The 23,578-nt window shown below is 40.7% G+C and overlaps 1 protein-coding gene across 1 annotated transcript in view; it reads left to right on the forward strand.

Annotated features, from left to right (window-relative positions):
• Positions 1-6,787: 6,787 nt before the first annotated feature.
• abi1a (abl-interactor 1a) overlaps positions 6,788-23,578 on the forward strand; it is a 71,565-nt gene continuing 54,774 nt past the window's right edge. Inside the window, 2 exon segments of the mRNA XM_052016749.1 lie at positions 6,788-6,991; positions 22,113-22,280. Coding sequence (XP_051872709.1) covers positions 6,875-6,991; positions 22,113-22,280 — 285 coding nt within the window. The 5' untranslated portion in view covers positions 6,788-6,874.

Consider the following 23,578-nt stretch of genomic DNA (forward strand, 5'->3'; position numbering starts at 1 on the left):
ACCGTGCCTGCCTGGGGGAATCTAGAAATAGCATGTTCAGAATAAATGATTGCCTATTTAAAATAAGATAAGGAAGAATTTCTTCTCAAAGGTCATGTAACTTTGGAAATCTTTACCTCAGTGAGCTGTGGAGACTTAAGGCAGAAATGAACATTTTTGGTCTGTAGGGGAGTTACGAGTTATGGGTACTGAGCAGAGAAGTGGATTGGAAATTAAGATCAGATCTTATTTAAGGAACAGAGCAGACCACAGGGGTCATATAACACATTTCTGCTCCTATTTCACAATATGAGTACTTCCAACATTTTCTGTTTTATTTCAGATTTACACTATCAGCACTATCTTGGTTTTGAAACAATAAATAATGCAGGAAAAATAAACAAATACAAACATTTGAGGAACAGATCAGTGATAATCTAATGGAATGCCAGAACAGGCCTAATACGGTGAATGGCCTTCTACTGTTCCAATGAGTATTCACACTCTTTGCAAATTTACCAGAAGATTATGTAAACTGGAATGGAGAAGAGCGTTGTCTCTTATCCACTCTACTCCACTTTTAGTTTGTACTTCTTTTGCGATTGCTTCTTTAAATTTCATCTATGCTGTTATTGGTGTGGAATATGTCTTTCATATGTTGCCATGTATCCAAAATCAGTCAAACTGGAAATATAATCCATGTTTCATTACAGTAATAACATTCATGACTCAGATTACCGATTCAACTCCTCAATTCTTGTATCTCAATGATGCAGAAAATGTAAAATTGACAATGCAATTTCTGACCTCTTCCACCCTGACAATTCTCCAAGGTATCTGCATTCCTGATATTCTGGCCTCTAGCATGTTCCTGTTGTATATAGTGGGTATAGGAACAGAATGAGGAGGAGGTTAAATGCGTGGCTGAGGGATTGGAGTAAGGAGCAGGGATTCAGTTTTCTGGATCCTTGGGGGCCTCTTTTGAGGCAGGTATGACCTGTTCAAAGAGGACGGGTTGCACTTGAATCCCAGGGGGATCAACATACTGGTGGGGAGGTTTGCTAAGGTTACTGGGGAGAGTTTAAACTAGAATTGTTGGGGGGTGGGGTCCGTATTGGAGAGACTGGGGAGGAGGTGTTTGGCTCTCGAGTGGAAGAGGCTAGGAGTTGGTGCTGTGGGCAGGTGATAGAGAAGGGACGTGTTCAGACAGGCTTGAGGTGTGTCTATTTTAACACAAGGAGTGTTGTGAACAAGGCAGATGAGCTTAGGGTTTGGATCGATACTTGGAACTATGATGTGATGGCCATTACGGAGACTTGGATGGCTCCAGGGCTGGAATGGTTGATTCAAGTGCTGGGTTTTAGATGTTTCAGGAAGGACAGGGAGGGAGGCAAGAGAGGTGGGGAATGGCACTATTGATCAGAGATAGTGTCACGGCTGCGGAAAAGGTGGACGTTGTGGAGGGATTGTCTACGGAGTCTCTGTGGGTGGAGGTTAGGAACAGGAAGGGGTCGATAACGGTGCTGGGTGTTTTTTATAGGCTGCCCAATAGTGACAGGGTTATTGAGGAGCAGATAGGGAAGCAGATCCTGGAAAGGTGTGAGAATAACAGAGTTGTTGTGATGGGGGATTTTAATTTCCCAAACATCTATTGGCATCCCCAGACAGTGATGGATTTAGATGGGGTGGAGTTTGTTAGGTGTGTTCAGGAAGGGTTCTTGACACACTATGTAGATAGACCTACAAAAGGAGAGGCTGTGCTTGATTTGATATTGGGTAATGAACCTGGTCAGGTGTCAGATCTCTCAGTGGGTGAACATTTTGGTGATAGTGATCATAATTCTATCTCCTTTACGTTAGCACTAGAGAGGGATAGGAACAGACAGGCTAGAAAGGCATTTACTTGGAGTAAAGGGAATTATGAGGCTCTCAGGCAGGAAATTGGAAGATTAAATTGGGAACAGATGTTCTCTGGGAAAAGTACGGAAGATATGTGGCAAATATTCAGGGGATATTTGTGTAGAGCTCTGAACAGACATGTTCCGATGACACAGGGGAGTCATGATAGGATACAGGAACCGTGGTGTACGAAGGCTACAATAAATCTAGTAAAAAGGAAAAGAAAAGCATACAAAAGGTACAGAGAGCTAGGTAATGTTAGCGATCTGGAGGAGTACAAGGCTAAAAGGAAAGAACTTAAGAAAGAGATTAGGAGAGCCAGAAGGGGACATGAGAAGGCCTTGGCGGACAGGATCAAGGAAAACCCCAAGGCGTTCTACAAGTATGTGAAGAGTAAGAGGATGAAATGCGAAAGGATAGGACCTATCAAGTGCAGCAGTGGGAAAGTGTGTATGGATCAGGAAGAAATAGCAGAGGTACTTAATGAATACATTACATCAGTATTCACCATGGAAAAATATCTGGGGGATTGTAGTAGGGACTTGCAGTGGCCCGAAAAGCTTGAGCATGTAGATATTAGAAAAGAGGTGGTGCTGAAACTTTTGGAAAGCATCAAGTTAGATAAGTCGCCAGGACCAGATGAGATGTACCCCAGGTTGCTGTGGGAGGCAAGGGAGGAGATTGCGGAGCCTCTGACGATGATATTTGTGTCATCCATGGAGATAGGAGAGGTTCCGGAAGATTGGATGTTGTTCCCTTATTAAAGAAGGGGAGTGGGGATAGCCCAGGAAGTTATAGACCGGTGAGTCTTACCTCAGTGGTTGGTAAGCTGATGGAGAAGATCCTGAGAGGCAGGATTTATGAACATTTGGAGAGGTATAATATGATTAGGAATAGTCAACATGGCTTTGTTCAGGGCAAGTCCTGCCTTACGAGCCTGATTGAATTTTTTGAGGATGTGACTAAGCACATCGATGAAGGGAGAGCAGTAGAGGTAGTGTATATGGATTTCAGCAAGGCGTTTGATAAGGTACCCCATGCAAGGCTTATGGAGAAGGTGAGGAGACATGGGATCCAAGGGGACATTGCAGTGTGGATCCAGAACTGGCTGGCCCACAGAAGGCAAAGAGTGGTTGTTGAAGGGTCGTATTCTGAGTGGAGGTCGGTGACCAGTGGTGTACCTCAGGAATCTGTACTGGGACCCTTACTATTTGTGATTTTTATAAATGACCTGGATGAGGAGGTGGAGGGGTGGGCTAGTAAGCTTGCGGATGACAGGGAGGTTGGGGGTGTTGTGGATAGTTTGGAGGGCTGTCAGAGGTTACAGAGGGATATAGATAGGATGCAGAGTTGGGCTGAGAAGTGGCAGATGCAGTTCAACCCAGATAAGTGTGAAGTGGTTCATTTTGGTAGGTCAAACATGTTGGCGGAATATAGTCTTAATGGTAGGACTCTTAGCAGTGTGGAGGATCAGAGGGATCTTGGGGTCCAAGTCCAGAGGACGCTCAAAGTGGCGGCGCAGGTTGACTCTGTGGTTAAGAAGGCATATGGTGTATTGTCCTTCATCAATCGGCGAATTGAATTTAGGAGTCGTGAGGTATCGTTGCAGCTATATAGGTCCCTGGTCAGACCCCACTTGGAGTATTGTGCTCAGTTCTGGTCGCCTCGCTACAGGAAAGATGTGGAAGCCATAGAGAGGGTGCAGAGGATATTTACAAGGATGCTGCCTGGAATGCAGAGCATGCCTTATGAAAGCAGGTTAAGGGAACTTGGCCTTTTCTCCTTGGAGAGACGGAGGATGAGGGGGGACCTGATTGAGGTGTATAAGATGATGAGAGGTATTGATAGGGTAGATAGTCAGAGGCTTTTCCCCAGGGCTGAATTGGTGGCCACAAGAGGACATAGGTTTAAGGTGCTGGGGAGTAGATATAGAGGAGATGTCAGGGGTAAGTTTTTTACTCAGAGAGTGGTGAGTGTGTGGAATGGGCTGCCGGAAATGGTGGTGGAGGCTGATACGATAGGGTCTTTCAAGAGACTGTTAGATAGGTATATGGAACTGAGTAAAATAGAGGGCTATGGGTAAGCCTAGTAATTTCTAGGGTAGGGACATGTTCGGCACAGCTTTGTGGGCTGAAGGGCCTGAATTGTGCTGTAATTGTTCTATGTTCTATGATGGTCATAATCTGAAATTCCCTGCCTGGAGGAGATTTGAAAGAGATGTTAAAAATCATGAAGGGGAAATAAAGAGAAACTTGTTACACTAGCTGAGGGTTTGATAACTGATAGCGACAGTTATGCTGTTAGAAAAAGAACCAAAGATAACATGAGAAGACTTTTTTACAAAATGAATGTTTATGATTTGGAATGTATAATAGGATGGTGGATGCAGACTTAATAGTAGCTGTAAAATTGAATTGGATAATTTCTGGAATTAGAAAAAAATGCAGGGCTATGGACTATCTAAGGAAATAGGACTAGTTTATGAGAAGAACCAGCGCAGAGTAAATGGGCTGAATAGCCTTCATCTATTTCAATAATTCTTGAATTCATCTGTAATCTAATTGCAGAATTAACACAATAATCAAAGTTTAACTGCAGCATTGACATAAAGCTGTAAGCATTTAAACAAAAAAAATTGCTGGGGAGTACACAATTCAGTCTGCTGTTACTTTTGAAGTTTCTATAATCAGTAGATACCATGTGGCAGTGAACTCAGTAGTAATATTCCTTAACTTTTTTTCACCCTCCATTCACTTAACTGACTGCCCTTGACATCAAGGTAGCACTTGACCAAGTGTGGCATCAAGGAGACCAATGGTCATCAAAGGGAAAATCATTCCAGTGGCTGAAGTCAAAACTCCAACAACAGAAAGTGTTTGTGGTTGTTGGAGGTCAATCATCTAAGCCCTGGAACATCATTGCATAGTTCCTTTGGGTAGTGTTCTAGGTCCAAACATCTTCAGCTGCTTCATCTATAAACTTCCTTCTATTACAATGTCAGAAGTGGGGATGTACGCTGATGATTGTGGAGCATGTAATTTCATTTACAACTCCTCGGCAAATGAAACTGTTCATGCCTGCAAAAGGTAATATAAGGGTAATATTTAGGCAAGGTCTGATAAGTAACAATAAACAATTATGCTACAAAAGTACCAAGCAAAGACCATCTCCAACACGACTGAGTCTAACTACCACTCTTAGCGCTGGCGAATAGATTCTGTTTATCCACTTTGTCAACACTGGTGTCATGCTGTTCATTATATGTATGACTATTGATAATTCCCCCACCAAATACACCATGGAGGATCAACATTGCCTAGCAACTCCACTGGACCAACCACATAAACATTATGGCTGTAAGAGCAGATCAAAGGTATCCTGCAGCAAATGACTCATCTCCTGACACCCCAAAGCCTTTCCACAATTCAGCATAGTGATTGAATTACTTGCTTCAATGGGTGGACGAGCTGGGCCGCAGAGCCTGTTTCCTTGCTGTATTACTCTGAGTGCAGCATCAAAATCTCTGAAGCTCGACACCATCCAGGACAAAGCAGCACACTTGACTTGCAACCCATGAACCACCCTAAACATCCATTACCTCTGCTACTTGTGCACAGCAATTTCTACCAACAAGAAGGATAATGGCAGTAGGTGGATTGGAACATCACCATCTGCAGGTTTCCCTTCAAGAGCTAAATTATCCTGGTTTGGAAATACTTTACAGGGTCTAAATCCTGAAACTCTCTCCTCAAAAGCACCATGGGAGTACCTTCACCAGAAGGACCGTGGTAGTTCGAGAAGCTGGCTCACCTTTTCAAGAGAAGTCAGGGATTGATGGCCCTATCAATAATATAAGATCCTGAAAAATGAATACCTAAAAAATTTAAGTTGTTGCCCATGAAAAAAATGTGCTTTTGTTTGGCAACACTTGTGTCTGCACTTGATTCTGATGAAAGGTCATGGACCCGAAATATTCACTTATAGCATCACACAATCACAGAAAGCTTACAGCATAGGAGGAAATTCACCAGTGCCACCACATTCCCTGCCCTCGCATCCCTGCTCCTTTATCCATAGTCATGCACATTTTTCATCATGTATTAATTCAATTTCCTCCTGAAGGCCACATTGGTACCTGCCTCCATCATATCTGCAGGCACTGCTTTCCAGATTCCAACCACATGCTGCATAAAAATGTTTTTCCTCATGCCACTCTTAATTCTCTTCCCCTTTATTTTATACCCGTGACCTCTAGCCTACAACCTCTTCCCCAAAGTAAACACCTTCCCTTATCTGCCTTGTGCAGACTCCTCACCATTTTATATACTTCCAGCAAATCTGCAAGGATTCTTCTCCAAGGAAGGCAGTGCCAGACTCTTTAATCTATCCTTGGAACCGCAGTCCCTCATCCCAGGAGGCATCCTAATAATTTTTTTTCTGGACCCTCTCTAATGCCCTCACACCCTTCCGATAATGTGACATCCAAAATTGAACGCAGTTAGGGCTGGACCAGTGTTTGATGAAGCTTCAGCATGACTTCCCTGCTTTTATACTCTGTGCCTCTTCTGATAAAGCCTAAAACTATGTTCACTGTTATCTCAACCTGCCCTGCCACTTTCAATGATATGTCCACGCGTACCTCTCCCGTTTCTACACCCCTTATAGATCCGACCTGGTGGGTGCCTCCATTCTCTTCTGATTTTGTGTTACATTTCCAGCATCTGTTGTAATTTCCCTTTGTAATGTACTGGAGGCTCCGTAAACTACGACCCGATTGGCAAACGGCCTCCGAATTTGAGAATATGTCAGGTGTCACCGCCAAGGTACAAGCCCAGGGCTGGCGGGCAGACTACAACACCCAGAATGCCTTGCCGGGACGTGACGGCCGTTGGAGGGGCGAGAACGAGGCGCGGAATCCCAGAGTGCCCGGCGCGGTTGGGAGGGAGTGAGTCGGGCGGTCGGGAGCGGGTAATAAAGCGATGCAGAAAGATGTAAGATGGCAGAGCTGCAGATGTTACTCGAGGAGGAAATCCCCGCCGGCAAGAGGGCGCTGATAGAGAGTTATCAGAACCTGGGTCGTGTGGCTGATTACTGCGAGACCAACTATGTCCAGGTAAAGACTGGCAGCGGGACGAGGAGGGGGGGAGGATGGAAAACGAGGAGTGAAGAGGGCAGAGCGGCGCCGCCAGCTCGCAGCCCCGCCGTGGGCCCGCTCACACACTGTCCCAGCGCCGGCCGGCCAGCCGGCCCACGCCCGCATCCTCCTCCTCCTCCTCCTCCTCCTCCTCCTCCCCTCGGCCGGCGCCGCAACTATCGGCTCTCCGGCTCCCGACTTCAAGGCGGAGGCTCCGCGGTTTAGAGTCACTTCAGGAGGGAGTCGGCTGTTGCCGTTCCGCTGGATTTAACAGTTCATTTCCACTCCTGCACCCCGGAGGGTGTGCCGATCTGTGTGACTCATATGTGAGCTCTCATTCCCGGGGCGGTCGGCGGTGTTCGCTCGCTCTCCCCAGTAATTTCCTTCTCCCTACCGCGGCTTCCATTCTCCGCTGCGGAGGCGCCCGCTCTACAGTTTTGTAATTTTGTTGAATGCTTTTGTTCTTTAGACATGCTCTTCCTCACCGCTTTGTACTTGTCGGATGTCCATCTTTTGGGGAAAATTGCCAAGAGGGGGGAAAGTGTACTCTTGGATCCAGTGTTGTTTGTATAATGCAAGTTTAGGCGTTTGATCTAAAAGTTGTGATGTTGATTTTTATGTACTGAATTAGGTTTTGATCTTTTGGCTGCGAAACATTTCCCTCATCTGAGTTTGGCACTGCAGACGAAAACTTAGACATCGTATAGAGACTCGAGTCTAGCTTTGTGGTAACTTTTTGAGTAGATTTAATGTCGTTAAGGTACAGGCTTGGCCCTTTGAATACGCTCTTTGGCTGGAGCAAGTAACTTGGTTTCACCCCGAGGTCGTCAGTAACCGGATAAGATGCCTAACTCCACCCGGGAATTAGTTAGATGCACCAAATATGCGGGAAGCTCATATCCTTGCTGCTTTTTTTTTCTGCAGACGGAAATGTGACAACTAAATAGAGAAGGGCTGCAACACGTAGTCTGACTTGTCAACTGTACTTGGATTACAGCGTGGGTCTACAGTAGATGTTTGTAAAACTATTTGAGCACTTTGTGAATGAGCACTACTGTATAGATTAAATACAGAAATGCATTCAGCTCTTCAATTTTTACTTGGCCTGGATGCATGTTTTTTTTTGTTTGAAGTAACTTTTTCAGTTGTGTGCTTAGCAAATTGAGGTAGAGTAATAGACAATTTGAATGCTGCTTTGAAGTTTGAGGTGTTAACTTAATTCCCATTAAATATCATCTCCCTGCCTACTCTCAAAGGTGTTGCAGAATCTAACTGCCTTTTCAGTAACTATTCAATTTAAAAAAAAGTTTGAGTTTTGAGGTCTCCAGGAAGCATTTCCTGGTCAACTGCCAGGGTTTAAATTAACAGTTGCCTTTGAATCAACGATTGTAGATTTAACTCCAGCTTAGAGACTTGAGTTCTAGGTTGACGCAGATTTTAGGGACCAGATGGCTCAAGGCATGGACTTGAATGGAGGCATAGCCAAGAGCTAAAGGCAGTAGAGTTCTTGGAATACTGTAGAGTTATGGCAGATTAGAGATGACCAGCGATGAGGGTCTGGCCGATGGCTAAGTGGGTGTGGTTTAGAAAACAGGCAACAGATCTGAGTGAGCTAGGTGGAAGATGAGAAACTTGGCAAGAGCTCTTATAGAGTCTTATTAGAAACTTGAATAAGGAGTTTGACATATCAAGCTGAGGTGGGTAAGACTGACAATGAAGAAATTGGATGTCTTTGTGCAGGGTAGGGAGTTGGCAATGGCTCAGGCTCCGGTGGCATCCAAAATTGTGGGTCATCTGGTTCAGCTCAAGTTGGTGGTGAAGGTATGGGCATGGTTGTGCGGACTGGAGACTGACTCCAGTCTTGTCAGTGTTTTATTGGAAGAAACTGACTTGTTCAGGCCTGTCCATGGGGAGCAGTTTGACAACATCAGCAATGAAAGGGTTAAGGGAGGTATCATTGGCATATATTGGAACTTGATCTCCTGGTTTTGGACTTGTGGAGCCAAAGATAGTTGTCCTCAAAAATGCTGAGGCTCTGCAAATAGTTAATAGATGTAAAGAGAAGTAATTTCAGCAGATTATTTATTTACAAATTCAACAGTTTGGAGGAGAGCTACAAATGGGTGGGTACATTGACTGCAAGATGTAGCAAGGGAATGGGGTAATAGACCAGGATGAATCACAAAAAATGCCAATTATGACTGTTTTGGATTGTCTGTGCGATGGCTGTGGTGAAAATGTGGATTGGAATGATTCACTTGTGGAAAAGATGAGCATGGATTTTGTAGCTGTGATAATTTTCCTTTTGCTATAATACCTGAATGTAGTATATAATGTATAGTCTAACTAAAAAACTGTTTTCCAATTAATTGCCACAAATTTAGTTTTACTTTGTCAACATAGCATTCTTTACTAATTACAATAGTGACACTTTATCACTCCAAACGTTAATTCTAACTCTCCTTGTTTACTACCAAATGCCCTCCATTTTTATAATAATTAAAACCTAGCTTTATATTCAGTTTCAGTTCCTGCAGTTTTGTGCAATTGCAAATGTTGTCCAGGTACTTCATTGACATTAGCTACTTTCCTCCACTTGCTCTGAATTGGATGAACTTTTGTATTATAGAATACAAGCTGTTGATGTAGGTCTCCTGGTGGGACCCTTGGCATTAATCCCCAGCACTCAATGCATTTTCTAGGTTTGATCTTATGCCTCTAAACTAATTTAATCTTGAGTGATCCAAACTGAGATGTGAATTTAACTTTTGATTCTCATTTGATTATTTGCAAATATGTCTGTTAAGTGTACACTTTATGGTACATTGAAAATATGATGCATGTTGATATTTTTGAACAGTTGGTAGACTAGGAGTGAAGAAGTAAGCCATTTTGTATACTATGCCTCCACCAACTTTCAAGAAGTAACCACAGTCTCATTCACTCACTGTTTCACCAAGCTATGGGATCAATGAAGGATGTGCCAGGAGGAGCACCAAGTGTATATAAAAATGAAGTTCTAGTCTAAAGAAGCTGCAATGTAGGATTGCATGACTGATAAACAATAAGCAAACTTGTAACCAATCAAAATAATTGAGAACCAGTTGCACCTCTAGCCAAGTTGTTTTGTTACAGCATTGCAACATTGTCTAGCTGGCAGTATGGAAAATTGTCCAGCTATGTCCCATTCACAAAGGACAAATGTGGTCCAGCTACTTACCACTTAAGCAGCCAACACTGTTAACAATCCAGATCAAAACTCTGAAGCACTACCTCTGGTTGTGAATGGTGGTGGACAATTAAACAGCTAACAGGAGAATGGAGACACAAGAGACTGCAGATGCTGGAATCTGGAACAAAAAAATGAATGGCTGGAGGAACTCGGTGGGTCACGCAATGTCTGTGGAGGGAAATGGCATTCCTGACCCACCGAGTTCCTCCAGCAGCTTTTTTTTTTTGCAGCTAATAGGGGAAAGTGGCTCCAAGGAGATCGCCATGCTCAACAATGGCAGGGCCCAGCGTATGAGTGCTAAAGAAAAGCCTGATGTATCTGAAAGTATATTCATTTAGCCAGTAGTGCAAAAGAGACAATCTATCTCTGCTTCCTCTGTAGAAGACCACCATGTAGAAGCCAATTTCCAGCCAATTTGATATTGGGAAATGGCTGAGAGCACTGAGTACAACAAAAGTGTTGGGACCAAACAACAGTCTAGTTGTAATACTGAAGACCTGTGCTTGAGAACTAGCTGCACCTTCTAGCCGAGTTGTTCCATGACAGGGTTACAACATTGTCTAGCTGGCAGTGTGGAAAATTGCCCAGCTATGTCCCATTCACAAAGGACAAATCTAGTCCAGCTAATTACCACCTAATCAGCCAACACTGTTTACAAAATGAAGCTGTCATTGCCAGGGCTATCAAGCGGCACTGACTCGCTGACCTACTTGCCGATGTCCAGTTTGGATCTTGCCAGGGCCACTTTGCTCCAAACCCCATCATAGCCTTGGTCCAAACTTGAATCAGAGCTGAATTCCAGAAGTGACTTGAGAGTGACTGTTCTTGACATGAACACAGATTTAATGGAGCGTGGCATCAAGGTGGCACATTCTAGGTGTAACTGAGGTCAATGGTCATCAAAGGGAAGATGCTCCTTGCACAGAAGGTGGTTGTGGTTATTGGAAGCCAATCATCCCAGCCCTAGGACATCCCTGCAGGAGTTCCTTGGGGTAGTGTTTTAGGCTCAATCATCTTCAGGTACTCCATCATAAGGGCAGAAGTTAGGATGTTTGCTAATGATTGCGTGGTGTTCAATTTCATTCACAATTCCTCAGTAAATGAAGCTGTCCATGCCAGCATTTGGCAAGACTTGGACAATAGTGGCAAGTGCCAGGTAATGACTATTTTGGAAAAATAGAGAATTTAACCACTTATCCTCAACATTTGTTGTCATTTTGATGACTTTCTTTCCTTCCTACTGCCACCCCCCCCCCCCCCCCCCCCCCCCCAAATTATCCTGGGGGTCACAGTTGACCAAAAGTTCAATTAAACCAACAGAATAATACTGTGACTACAAAAGCAAAGACTAGGTATTCTGGTGAGTGATTCATCTCCTGAAACTTCGAAACCTTTCCACCATCCCACCATCTACAAGGCATACCAGGGATGTGGTGGAAAGCTCTCCACTTACCTGTATGAGTGCAGCACCAACAACACTGAAGAAGCTTGTCACCGTCCAGAAGAAAGCAGCCTGCTTCACTGGCATGACATTAATTACTCTAAACACTCATTCCCTCCACCATTGGCACATAATGGCTGCGGTGTGTACCATCCATAGGATTAACTGTTGTTGCCCGAGCTCCTCCATCATTACCTTTACTATGAAGGAAGGTGTGTGCAAAGAAACAAAACCACTTGTAGGTTCCACTCTAGTCATGTGTGATGAGTATCACTGGTATTTCTTCTAATGGGTCTAAATGCAGGAAGACCTTCATCAGAGGACTGCAGCAGTTCAATGTAGCTTATCATCACCACCACCACCACTGACTATTTGGGATGGATGATAAATTCTTGTCTTGTCAGTCATGCCCAGATCACTAAAGAATTTTTTTTTGTATAAACACCTTTATCCGGTCTTCATATACAGTGGAGGGGGTGTGGTGGCTAAATTATTAGGGCTCTGTGCTTTTAATAGTTTGGTTATCTTAAATGTGACAATAAAAGCACAGACTTTAGCTGGTGAAAAGTTTTGTCTTCTATCAAAAATTAACTTCATAATTTTGAGCACCACTTTCCATGCCCGTTCAATGTCTCTGACTTCTAAATGAAGCCTCAGACTTGATCGAGGCAGAATCAGTGTTTTTTTGTACTTGTTAATTTACTACCCTTTTTGTGTTTTAATGCCCTTATGAAACTTAATGCCATTTTAACAGTATCAACTTTGTTCTTGTAGTTTGTGTACTTGACACCAAAGCATCTAATTTCTTCTTTCCAAAACTCGTCACTTCATACATTGCTCAAATTGTTTTCTTATGTAATCTCATCTGTTAATAATTCTTTGTCTAAAAATACTTATAGTCACCTTCATTTAAATGCACTATTTTTATCATAGCAGAACTTAATAATGTGTACCTTTTCTTGAGCAAGTGCAAGTTGGTTTTTCTCTGTTTTTTTACCTTGGAGTACAAGCAGGAGCTGGAATTAGTTATGTGGAACTTCAGTCCTAATCATTCATTAAGATCTTGTGTATAATGCTGCTTTCCTAATATCCTGTTATTTACTTAATACCTAAAAATCTATTTGTCTTGGTTTTGAATATTTTAACTGAGTTATTTGGAATAGAGAATTCTGATGAATTGTAAAGCAGGAGTGAAGAAATTTGTTTATCCTGAATGGTTGACCACTACTGAGTCTGTATGCAGTTGTTCTGAATTCTCCATGGAGGGAAGCAATCTCTCTGCATCCCCCTTGTCAAGATGTCTGAGAAACTTGTTTCTCAAAACTACTAGTTCAAAAGCACATGAGTCCATTCTACTTAATTATCCGTCATTTGTACAGGTTCGTCATCCCAGTAGTCAATGTCTTGAGCCTTCATTTATTCTAAATATCCTTGCTTACAGAACCAATAATGTGCACAGTGCTGCAAAGACAACCTAATTAGTGTCTTGCATAATTGCAGCAAGACTTGCAGTTATGCTCCACCCTCTTTGGATATAGGCTAACATACTGGTTGATTTTGATTACTTAACTTGCAACTTATTTTTCAAAATACTCTTTATTCTAAAGAGGATTATCTTGCACTTCATGTTCCACTATTCCTTTGGAGCTCCATGATGTGTACTTGGTAGAAAACTGGAGAAGCAAGCTGCAAAGCTGGGCTAGTGACATTCAGTTTCCTTATTTATAATTATTGGTGTAGTGAGGCCTAAGCTGACAAACCATTTGTACTGCACTACTTTCCTTATTCATCTTATTTTCTGCATTTTGATCCACAATCCATGCAGGTATACACTTTCCAATTGCATCAAGCCTAATCTTTAAACAACTACATCAAGTATATTTTGAACACAAGTATATTGAATCCACTGGTGCCCCCTTATCCAACTTGCTAGTTTCACTGTCTAGTAGAATTTTCTTGCAGAATATCCCTTCTACAAAACTGCTGAATTTGTCTAAGCAGGTTGTTTTTATTTTAAGATGTCCTTATTTTGTTTGTGCAACTTTTTTTAAACTAGTTTTCAATTCCTCCTTGGTGAAGAGGAATCCGTTAGCTTTGAATTGTCCTTTGACCACATGCCTAAATATTGACATTTGGCATTTATCAATATTGTGTAGATTTTCTCTGAATAGTTCAACTAAATCAGATGTGCAAACTGCTATTTGCACATTTATTATTAGATAATTATTCAATTGTCCTGTCATTAGAATAAATTGAGTAGCCTAGAAAACCTGGCTCTTGAATTTAATGTAAGACTCAGTCATACAGCATGGAAACAGGCCTTTTGGCCCAGTTTGTCCATGCTGACTGCATTGCCCAGCAAGCTGGTCCCATTTGCCCACGTTTGGGCCATTGCCCTCTAAACCTCTCCTATCCATGTACTTATCTAGATGGCTTTTAAATATTGCTAATGTGCCTGTCTCAACCGCAATTTCTAGCAGCTCATTCCTAATACACACCACCTTTATCTAGGGTTATCTAAGTTTTTCTAATATTTCCAAACCAGAAATAATTCGAGGAACACGTAGGTAAGATTGATTTTTCTCTTGCTGGGTAAGATTGTAGTCAGTGGAGGAGACTGAGGCAGTGTGTTGGGGGTGGTGTTAATAAACTGAAGGTTTGAAGCTACACAAGGGATTAAGAAGTTTAGAAAATATTGAACAACTTTGTTTGACTAGGTTTCATACAAGATAAATCAATAAAGGGTAATCCCAGGTGTCCTGGTATTGAGTTGCAAACTTTTAGGTGCACCTTCATAAGGAAGTGACCAAGGTGAGTTTAGTTGCAAGTAGATTGGTCATCTGGATAAGGAAATCATGGGTCTGTGGATTTTTGATTGAATTAGTTCACACCCCATTGATACAGAAGGAAAATTTGGGTGAAGTCTTGCACTTCATTACTATCATCACCTGCTGAATATGTGGATAGAAGGTGCACATATGGATAAAGATTGCAGTCGTGCTTCAAGCGAACAGTTCATTAATGCTTTGTTGAGACTTGAAATTCACTGAGCATATAAGGCATTGTGCTAAGCAGAAATGGAATCAGAATTGAACAGCTAGCACTTTCATGATGGGAGGGAAATTTTATGCTTTGGTGATGGGCAGTCCTCACTGTTTACTTAGTACAACACAGGCAGTCGTTTGGCATTTCAGGTCCGCAGTTATACAGCAGAGAAATGGGCTCTTCAGCCTACCATATCCATGCTGCTATTACCCTGTAGCTCTGCAACTTGTTTGCTGATCAGCAATTTACAGTAATCAATTTAAAGTCAAGTCAAATGTTTTTGGGATGTGTGAGGAAACAGGAGCACCTAGTGGAAACTCACACTCTTGGGGGGGGACAATGTGCAAACTCTACAGAGTTTTGGTCTAGTGGCAACAGAAACTGCAGTTTCTCCAAGCCACAACTGTATTCGATAAAGAAAGTGAAGCTTCTGGTGCTTGTGTGCCCCATTTGCCTCTTCCTTCTGAGTGGATGGGGTTACAAGTTTGAGATTATCAAAAACAATGTTAGTGCATTCTCTGAATGCTCCACAATTGCACATGAATAATGTCAATGACAATGTAAATAATTGTTTAAACTGGCGACTAGCTTGCTAAACAAGCCAAGATTTTATCCTAGATAGTGTCGTCCTTGAGTGCAGTTATACCCACGAAGGAAGGTATGAACTATTCCACCTAGTCTCTGGCACTGAATAGGCTTCAGGGAGCCAAGAGGTGGGTTACTTGCTGCAGGATATTTAGTGTCTCAACTGCTATAGTCTCCATGGCATTTGTCCCTGGTGCTTAAACTTCTCATTAATGGTTGTCTCCATGGTATGGATTGTAGGTGATAGTGAGATGCTGTTGCATGTTGAAGGAAGAGTTGTTCTTTTACTGGTGGAGTATTTTAAAGCATTTGACCCTTCTCACCAATGTGTATTTCATTAGGGGTTATTTTCTATGTGGTAAAGACCCTGTGATGTGTTCCAGGACTTTGGTCTGGTGCAAATGAAATACAGTTGTTCTCCATGCAACTATATTATACTGCTCCATAACAAAGAAATCCTAATCAAGTGTAGATGAAGGAACTAATGAGTCATCATGTCCTTTTGCTATTAGAATAGTTATTTTAAATGTGACTTTTTAATTTAAAACTAAAAATTAGTAATTTCATAGCAAGAGTCCTTTTTTGATTATTGGGTCTAATATACAATTGTTAAAAGTTATCTAATTCTGTTTTCTAACATTTTGTCACTGAGCTAAAGGAATTGAAATAAGTATTTTTTTAGAATGCTGGGCCACACCCTCAAGTGTCCATTTTACTTTCAGTTTGGTGGATTGTTTTAGAAATACATTGTGTGCAATTTCAGATTTTTGATTAAACATTCTATTTGGGAAAAAAAACTGGTATTTGGTATGAGAAAACAAAGGGGTTGGGAAAGTCTAGTGGCTAGAGGTGCTATATCAGAGGTAATGTTGTTCACTCCATATGTTTATAACAAAGGAGAAGGAATGAAAATATTTAAATAAACAATTGGCAAAAAGGTGCATATTTCAGGATTTGAGCCTTTTGGCTGAATGTGTGGAGAATATAGCTTGATGTAAATAAATTTGACATGCTTAATGGAATTTGAGGAGACTACTTTAAGGTTATTTATTTCCTTGTAAGTAATCTTTAGTGACTTATTTTGCATATTGCATTTAACTATCATTGTTAGCCTTGATTGGTGAGCAGGTACAACAAATATGTTTGTATCAAATGCTCAATCTTGTTTTGAAATGCAGCAGAATGTGCATTTAAAATATAGTTGCTTTCCTATTTCTTAAAGGAATGGTAAGGCATTTCCTGCATAATGAATTCGAGTAGATTGCAAAATGCCATCACCCTGAAAGTTTAAGAATTGGAGCATGTAATTTACTGCTTTGATAAATTATGAAATTGGCTGACTTTGGGAGATAAATTTGGCTTTAAAGATGCCTTTTTAACATCTTGGATATTTTAATGTGTATTTTCTACCTGTTGGTGAAGACTTGGAAAATTGAAACATTTGTAAGTAAAATTTGCAGCTAGAGAAATTTTTAAAACAAGTTGCAGAAGCAGGACATCTGAAATAAAGTGAATATTCTGTGTGAGTGAGTCCGATGCATGACTTTCCAGCAGTTCTGTATTTTCTGTTTCTGGAGATGAAGAATATTAGCTTGTGGTAGCCCCAGAAATTTAACTGATCTCTAGAATGGAGACAAAACACTCTGGAAGTTGCAGTCAATACAACTTCCCCAAAGTCTATCAAGTTTAGATCTTGAAACAATTTTGTTAAGATTTAAATTACAGTAAATTACAAGGTTATCATGATATCCATTTCCCCACCCCATTTCCTGTTTGATTTTTGCCTGCTTATGCGTATTTTGTAAGGAGCAGTATTTTTAGCATTTGCTTCCTTTTGCTGCTTGTAGTTTTGGATAGTCATAGTTTGATGTACAATGTAAGATATTATAACAACTTTAGAGGGATTTGAGGATAGCACCAGAAACTGGTATGCTACTTGTGAAGTTGCTTTTGGTTTACATTGGATGGGCTTGGCTAACCCTCTTAATTTGTAAAGTTGTACTGTAAATCAAAATGGCACACTGGACTGTGGTTGAGAATTCCATGATCACCCTCTATATTCATGGTACTCAAATTAGTGCAAATATATTAAAATTAGGGGTCGTTTTGTATCAGGATGTCTGAGATCTTGATTGCAAGTTATCTTTACCCAGATACCTTGGTGTAGACTGAATTGTCCATTTTGTTTCCTTTCAATAAAGTTGTAAAGTTTACAAGATACAGTTAATACATTAATATTCATTGCTAAATCTTGCTTTGCACACTAATTCTTGCTCTGTATTTTGCGTTCATGTACTGCAAAATTACATTTGGTGCTCAGCTGTGCAACTACTGATGGAATGATCTTTGGTAAAAACTAAACCCTTGTTAGATTGCATTGTAAGCTATCAACCAAGTCACCAGAAGTGGAATGAAATAATTTTAATGTGTGATGTATTATCATGTATATGCCGTATTGCTATATTTTAGTATAGTGGTAAATTATCTAGTAGATAGTGTTCCAGTAAACCATGACTGGTGACTGATCCCCTCCCACCCAGTCGCTTTCTCTATTAACAACCTCAAAAGTTAGCCTGTAATTTGGCAGCATCAGCTTGTACATAGGTGACTTCATTAACATGTCAATATTTCATGGGATTCAGACAATTTCACAAGCATTGTGTGAATTTAGCTTGTCTATTTAAAAGCTCTAGCCAAAATAAGTAGATTTTTAAGCATGTTTGAAGGAGGTGAGGCAAGTGAAGAAGTTTTGGAACATCAGTTGAGGAAGGCAAGACCAGCTATGGTGGAGCAATTTTACACTTGAGAATGGGCATGAGGGCAAAATTGGGGGAGCACAGGTTTTGGATTGCAGGATGCTGTGGCCATTTTTATTTTGTAGGAATTAGTCACTTGTTTGAGATGACAGTTGTTGGTTTTCTGTTTTCCCCTTTGTCTTGAAATGGCTTGCTTAACCACTGCATTGGCTATGTTGGTGTTAATGAGGGGGGGAGGGAGGAAGTTTTGTCCTCCATCTGATGGAATGTACCAAAGTACTTTACCGTCACATTTTAAGTGAGTCACTCTTTTCAGATAGCAACTTAAAAGATGTACATTTTCTGCCACCATGATGCAACGTAACCATTTCTCAATTGTGGAAGATGTCTGGCAACTTGAAAATGTTCATTGGAGTTGAAATTTAAGTGGTCCAGTACCTATGTAGGCAATGTAATGAGGTTTTTTGATTGAAGTTTTAACTTTATTTGGATAAGTATAAGGCAGGTGGCTTGGGGAAATTGAATAAAATTTCTTTATTCCAATTTGCTTTCGTTGTTTTCATCAAATCAAGTGTTAGCCCAAGTGTCAAGATGAACAGAACTTTTCAGTCATGAACTTAAACACGGTAGTGCAGCGGTTAGTGTAACACTTTTACAGCACCAGCGACCCGGGTTCAATTCCCACTGCTGTCTGTAAGGAGTCTGTACGTTCTTCCTGTGTCTGTGTGGGTTTTCTTTGGGTGCTCTGGTTTCCTCCCACATTCCAAAGACGTACGGGTTAGGAAGTTGTGGGCATGCTGTATTGGCGCCGGAAGCGTGGTGACACTTGCGGGCTGCCCCTAGAACACTCTATGCAAAAGATGCATTTCACTGTGTTTCGATGTACATGTGACTAAAAGATATCTTAATACCTTCTGTTGCTTACCCTTATGTATTTTGCATGCCCCAGCTTACTGTATACAAATTGTCAAAATAACTAGCTTTTAAATATATATCGGGACTTTTGATTTTATTTATCCTACTCTTAATTGGAGAATTGATGATTTGAAACCAGATTTATTAAATTTTGGTTCAGCAGCTTCACACACACACACACACTTAGGAGGAATTTACTGAGATCATTACTTTCACTATTCAGAAAATGTGAATATCTGTTAAATTGCTTACTTACTAGTTAATATTTCCAGGTTATTCTTTACAGTTTAAATTTTTAAATTCTCTGCCAACAACATTGGAATACTTGTATCAAATTTGAACTGGGACAGGGGAAAAGCTGGAAGGGATAGTTCTCTTCTATTAATAACATTCATTTGGAGCAGAGGTTTAAACTAAGATCTGTTGTTGTACTGCTTCTGGAATACAGAAGTGAAACATATTAATCGCCTAGTTTATTTTGTATTACTGTGAGAAATGAAGGGAAAGATAAATGACTACAGAGAAAATTTTAGATAATTAGGCAAATAAAAAGAGCTGATATTTTTTAAACTTGATCCACTGCCTTCTTGTAGAAGGTAGTGGCAGGTTTTGAGAATTTCGGTAGTATTGTGTTCTTGCACAATTAAACAAGCAGAGCTTATGGTAACTGGGTGTTTCCTCGTGTTCATTAAGCTTTTGCTAAATACTCTGGAGAGTAGGATAGAGTAGTAATACTACACCCCTATAGTTGATAATGCAAAACAGCATACTTTGTTTCAGCAGTTTTATCCAAATAACATGATTAGAATTGCAGTCCAAATAACCTAGCCAGACTAAAAAGGTGTGAAGAACTAAAGTAATAAGTTTATTTTTCTGTTTTTGAGAAAAATTTCTGGTGTTTTTGTATTATTCAGTACCTACTCTATAAATCTACTCAATGTTAAGAATAATGTTTAAAGGGGCTTACTGTACCATCTTTATTTCAAGAAATTGAGGGGGTATCATCTATTCACGAGCTATATTTACTAATGCATACAGAATTTGAAAAAATGGTTGGTAATGATTTGCTTGGCTGTCATAATTACAATTTGTACAGTCTTTGAACCATAAGTGTTCTCATTGTTAGTTTTGATTCTTCTGGTGTGACCTATGCAGTTAGTAGTTGCATCATTGCTCCAAGAGTGTTGGGTTCAAAGAGACTGGGGATTTTTCAAGTGAAGCTATACAGATATTTCCAAGCTGTAGCAAACTTGAGTACCTTTTTTCAGTTTTTTTTTACTACATACACAGTGCAAAAATCTGAGTACATGAAACCAAACAGTAATAGTCTAACTGGATGTTATCTGTAATGCAGTTTTACTAATCTTTTTGCTCTCAAATGTATTTTACATTAGCTATTGGGTGACAGATAAAGGGATTCTGCAAAGTAAGCAAATATACAAAATGGTGCTAAATTGTTGGTGCAAAATGCATGCAGCCTACAGGCCACATCTGACCATCCTTGGTGATGGTCAATCTTCTGTGCCCACCACTTTCCTATCCATCTATCCATATTTGTCTGGTACAGCTGAACCCCCCAAATTGACTTTGCTATTCTGTAGAAAATCCAGGGTCATCCTGTCAAATGGAAGCCCTACTTCCCAGAAATTCATTGACTGCTGGCAAAGTTTCAACTCCAAGTTTGCTGTCAACCAACATTTTAAAAACAGATGATTGGAAATCCTGAAGCAAAAGCAGAAATGCTAGAAGCACTCAGTGAGTTAGGTGATGGGTCTTTGACTTGAAGCACAAAGTTACTCTATCAACAGATGCTGCTTAATCTGAGTGCTTCAAGCATTTTTCTGTCTTGATTACTGGCTTTCAGTGCTTTAATGTCTGGTGCATGCCTCTGAGATTCATGAGCATTTAATTTTATGCTATCATGGTGTTTTAAGTCACTGGACTAATGATCCAGAGAAGTGTGTAAATCCTACCAGCTGGGGAATTCAGTCTCAAATAAAATTCAAGTGACTACATGGCTCAGTAATTAAAAATAATATAGTATGAGTCATCACCCTGAAACCACTGGATTCTTGTAAAAATCCATGTGGTTAATTAATGTCCTTCAAGAGAAGAACCTGGTGGTTCTGGTCTGTATGAGACTTCAGTCTTGCCAATGTGGATGACTCCAAGCTGCTCTATAAAATGGCCTAGTAAGCTGAGGGTTGTACAATAAATGCATGCTTTGTCAGTGGTGCACCTATCCTTTGAAGTAGAAGTCATGGTCATTTTGCATAGTGTCACTGAAATTTTATTCCCCTTGATATTGAGATTTTACTCAGTTTAACAGTCGAGTCCCCAAATGTTTTTGCTACTGCTGAACAAAACACGGCCTGCATTATATACAATTACAATGTTTAATAGTTCAGATTCCACCCTCTCCCCACAAAAGCATTGCTTTGCAATTATTTTAATTGGTTTCAGCCATATCTTGGTTGTGACACTCCTCTTTTGAGTTGAGTTGTGGGATGAAGTCCAACTCCAGGGATATAATCTAGCCTGTTTATAGTGCTGTTTTTAGATTTGGGTGATAATTCGAGGCTCCAGCATTCTTTAGGTGGGATAGTACTTGGAAGAACAGAAGAGTTCTCTTTACTGTCATAATCAATATATATCCTGAGATTGTGGTAATAAATGATTATCTGGTCATTACTGAACTATTTATGAGATTCTGTGTACACAGATTGTATGTCACGTTTGTTTCATTACATTGTATGTCACATTTGTTTTGTTTCATTGGTGCTTTGGGGATGCTTGGAGTAGGAGAGAATTTTGACTACCCTTACCAAATTAGCAAGTTCTAAAGATAGCATCTTTCTGAGGGACTTCATGTAGAAAGCACTTAAATTATTTGTTATTTTGTTTGCGAACTTGGACACTGTCCTCCTTGTGACTTAAAATTTTCAAAGTAAACACTGCTTAGGCTTAATTTGTAGTAACTTAAGTCATTTTAATATTGCGTTGAATTTCTTTTAAAAATTCAGATGTTTATATTGCCACATTTTGCATTTTGACATTCTTGTATTGCAGTGTGTATTAATATCTTGCCAACAGTGGTAGAAATTAGGTCTTTTTTCCCTCCTACAGGCCCAAGACAAGAGAAAGGCCCTAGAAGAAACAAAAGCATATACAACCCAATCCCTTGCGAGTGTTGCTTACCAGATAAATGCCCTGGCAAACAATGTCCTCCAATTGCTGGATATTCAGGCCTCTCAGCTACGGAGAATGGAGTCTTCCATTAACCATATCTCCCAGGTAACTGAAATTTGAGAATGTATATTTTCATGCAGGCTATATGCATAGCTTCTTTGTTAATTGATTTCTTGTTACTGGAACAACAGAAATAAAGTAATGAAGTGGACGTGATCACTTTACTGGATTGTTTTTCAAATGAGTGTTTTTAATCAAACTAAAATTTTAAATACCATCTTACATACAAGAATGGCGGGCTTTTAATTGCATGAGGCATTTAAAATTTTTCTTGTCCCATATACTTGTAACTTTATAAGCAACATGCTTCTTGGCTATCAATCAAAACATTTTTATCTTGCCTAAAAATGTGTTCACATGTATTAACTTTATGGGGCATAAAAGAATAGAACTTTGACCCAATTGTAATCACAAAGTTATGCAGGAGGGAAACAGACGCTTTGGCCCATGCCGACCAAGCTGTCTACATGAGCCAGTCGCATTTGCCTGCATTTGGCCCGTATCCACTTTACCTGCCTCCACAATTTCCTCTGACAGCTCATTCATATACCCACCACCCTGTGTGTGTGTGTGTGTGTGTGTGTGTGTGTGTGTGTGTGTGTTGGGGGGGGGGGGGGGTTGGTGGTGGGTGGCCGCAGGGGTGGAATCTTGCATCTCAGGTCCCCTTTAAATTTTTTGCCCTCTTAACTTAAATCTATGCCCTCTAGTTTTCTGGGAGAAGGACTGTGACTATCTATGTCCCTTGTGATTTTATAAACTTCTAGGGTCATTCTACTGGCCTCATTCACTCCTGGGAAAACAGTCCCAGCCTATCCAGTCTCTCCTTGTAACTCAAGCCCTCCAGTCCCAGCAACATCCTTGTGAGTCTTTCCTGCACAATCTCTAGCTTAATCACATCCTTCTTACAGTATCAGACCTTCTCAGCCTAGATGAAGAGTCTGTCCATAGGTGCTATCTGAGCCGCTGAATCTCTCCAGCACTTTGTGTTGCTCCAGATTTCAGCATCTACAGTCTCTTGTGTCTCTGTCTTATAGTATGGCAATCAGAACTGAATGCAATATTTTGGGGCTGTCTCACCATTGTCTTGTACAGCTGTAATATGATATGCCAACTGTTGTACTCAATGCCCCGACAGATGAAGGCTAGTGTGCCAAATGCTGCCTAAGTGTGTCGCTACTTTTGGGGAACAGTAATTCCCAAAATGCATCTCTTCGCACTTGTCTGCCATCTAGATCCTGTTGTATCTTGGACAACCACCTTCACTGTCTACTACACTAATTTTGGTGTTATCCACAAACTTACAATCATGCCACTTACATTCTCATAATATATGACAAACAGCA

This window comes from Pristis pectinata, chromosome 5, assembly GCF_009764475.1.
Source record: "Pristis pectinata isolate sPriPec2 chromosome 5, sPriPec2.1.pri, whole genome shotgun sequence".
Taxonomy (NCBI): domain Eukaryota; kingdom Metazoa; phylum Chordata; class Chondrichthyes; order Rhinopristiformes; family Pristidae; genus Pristis; species Pristis pectinata.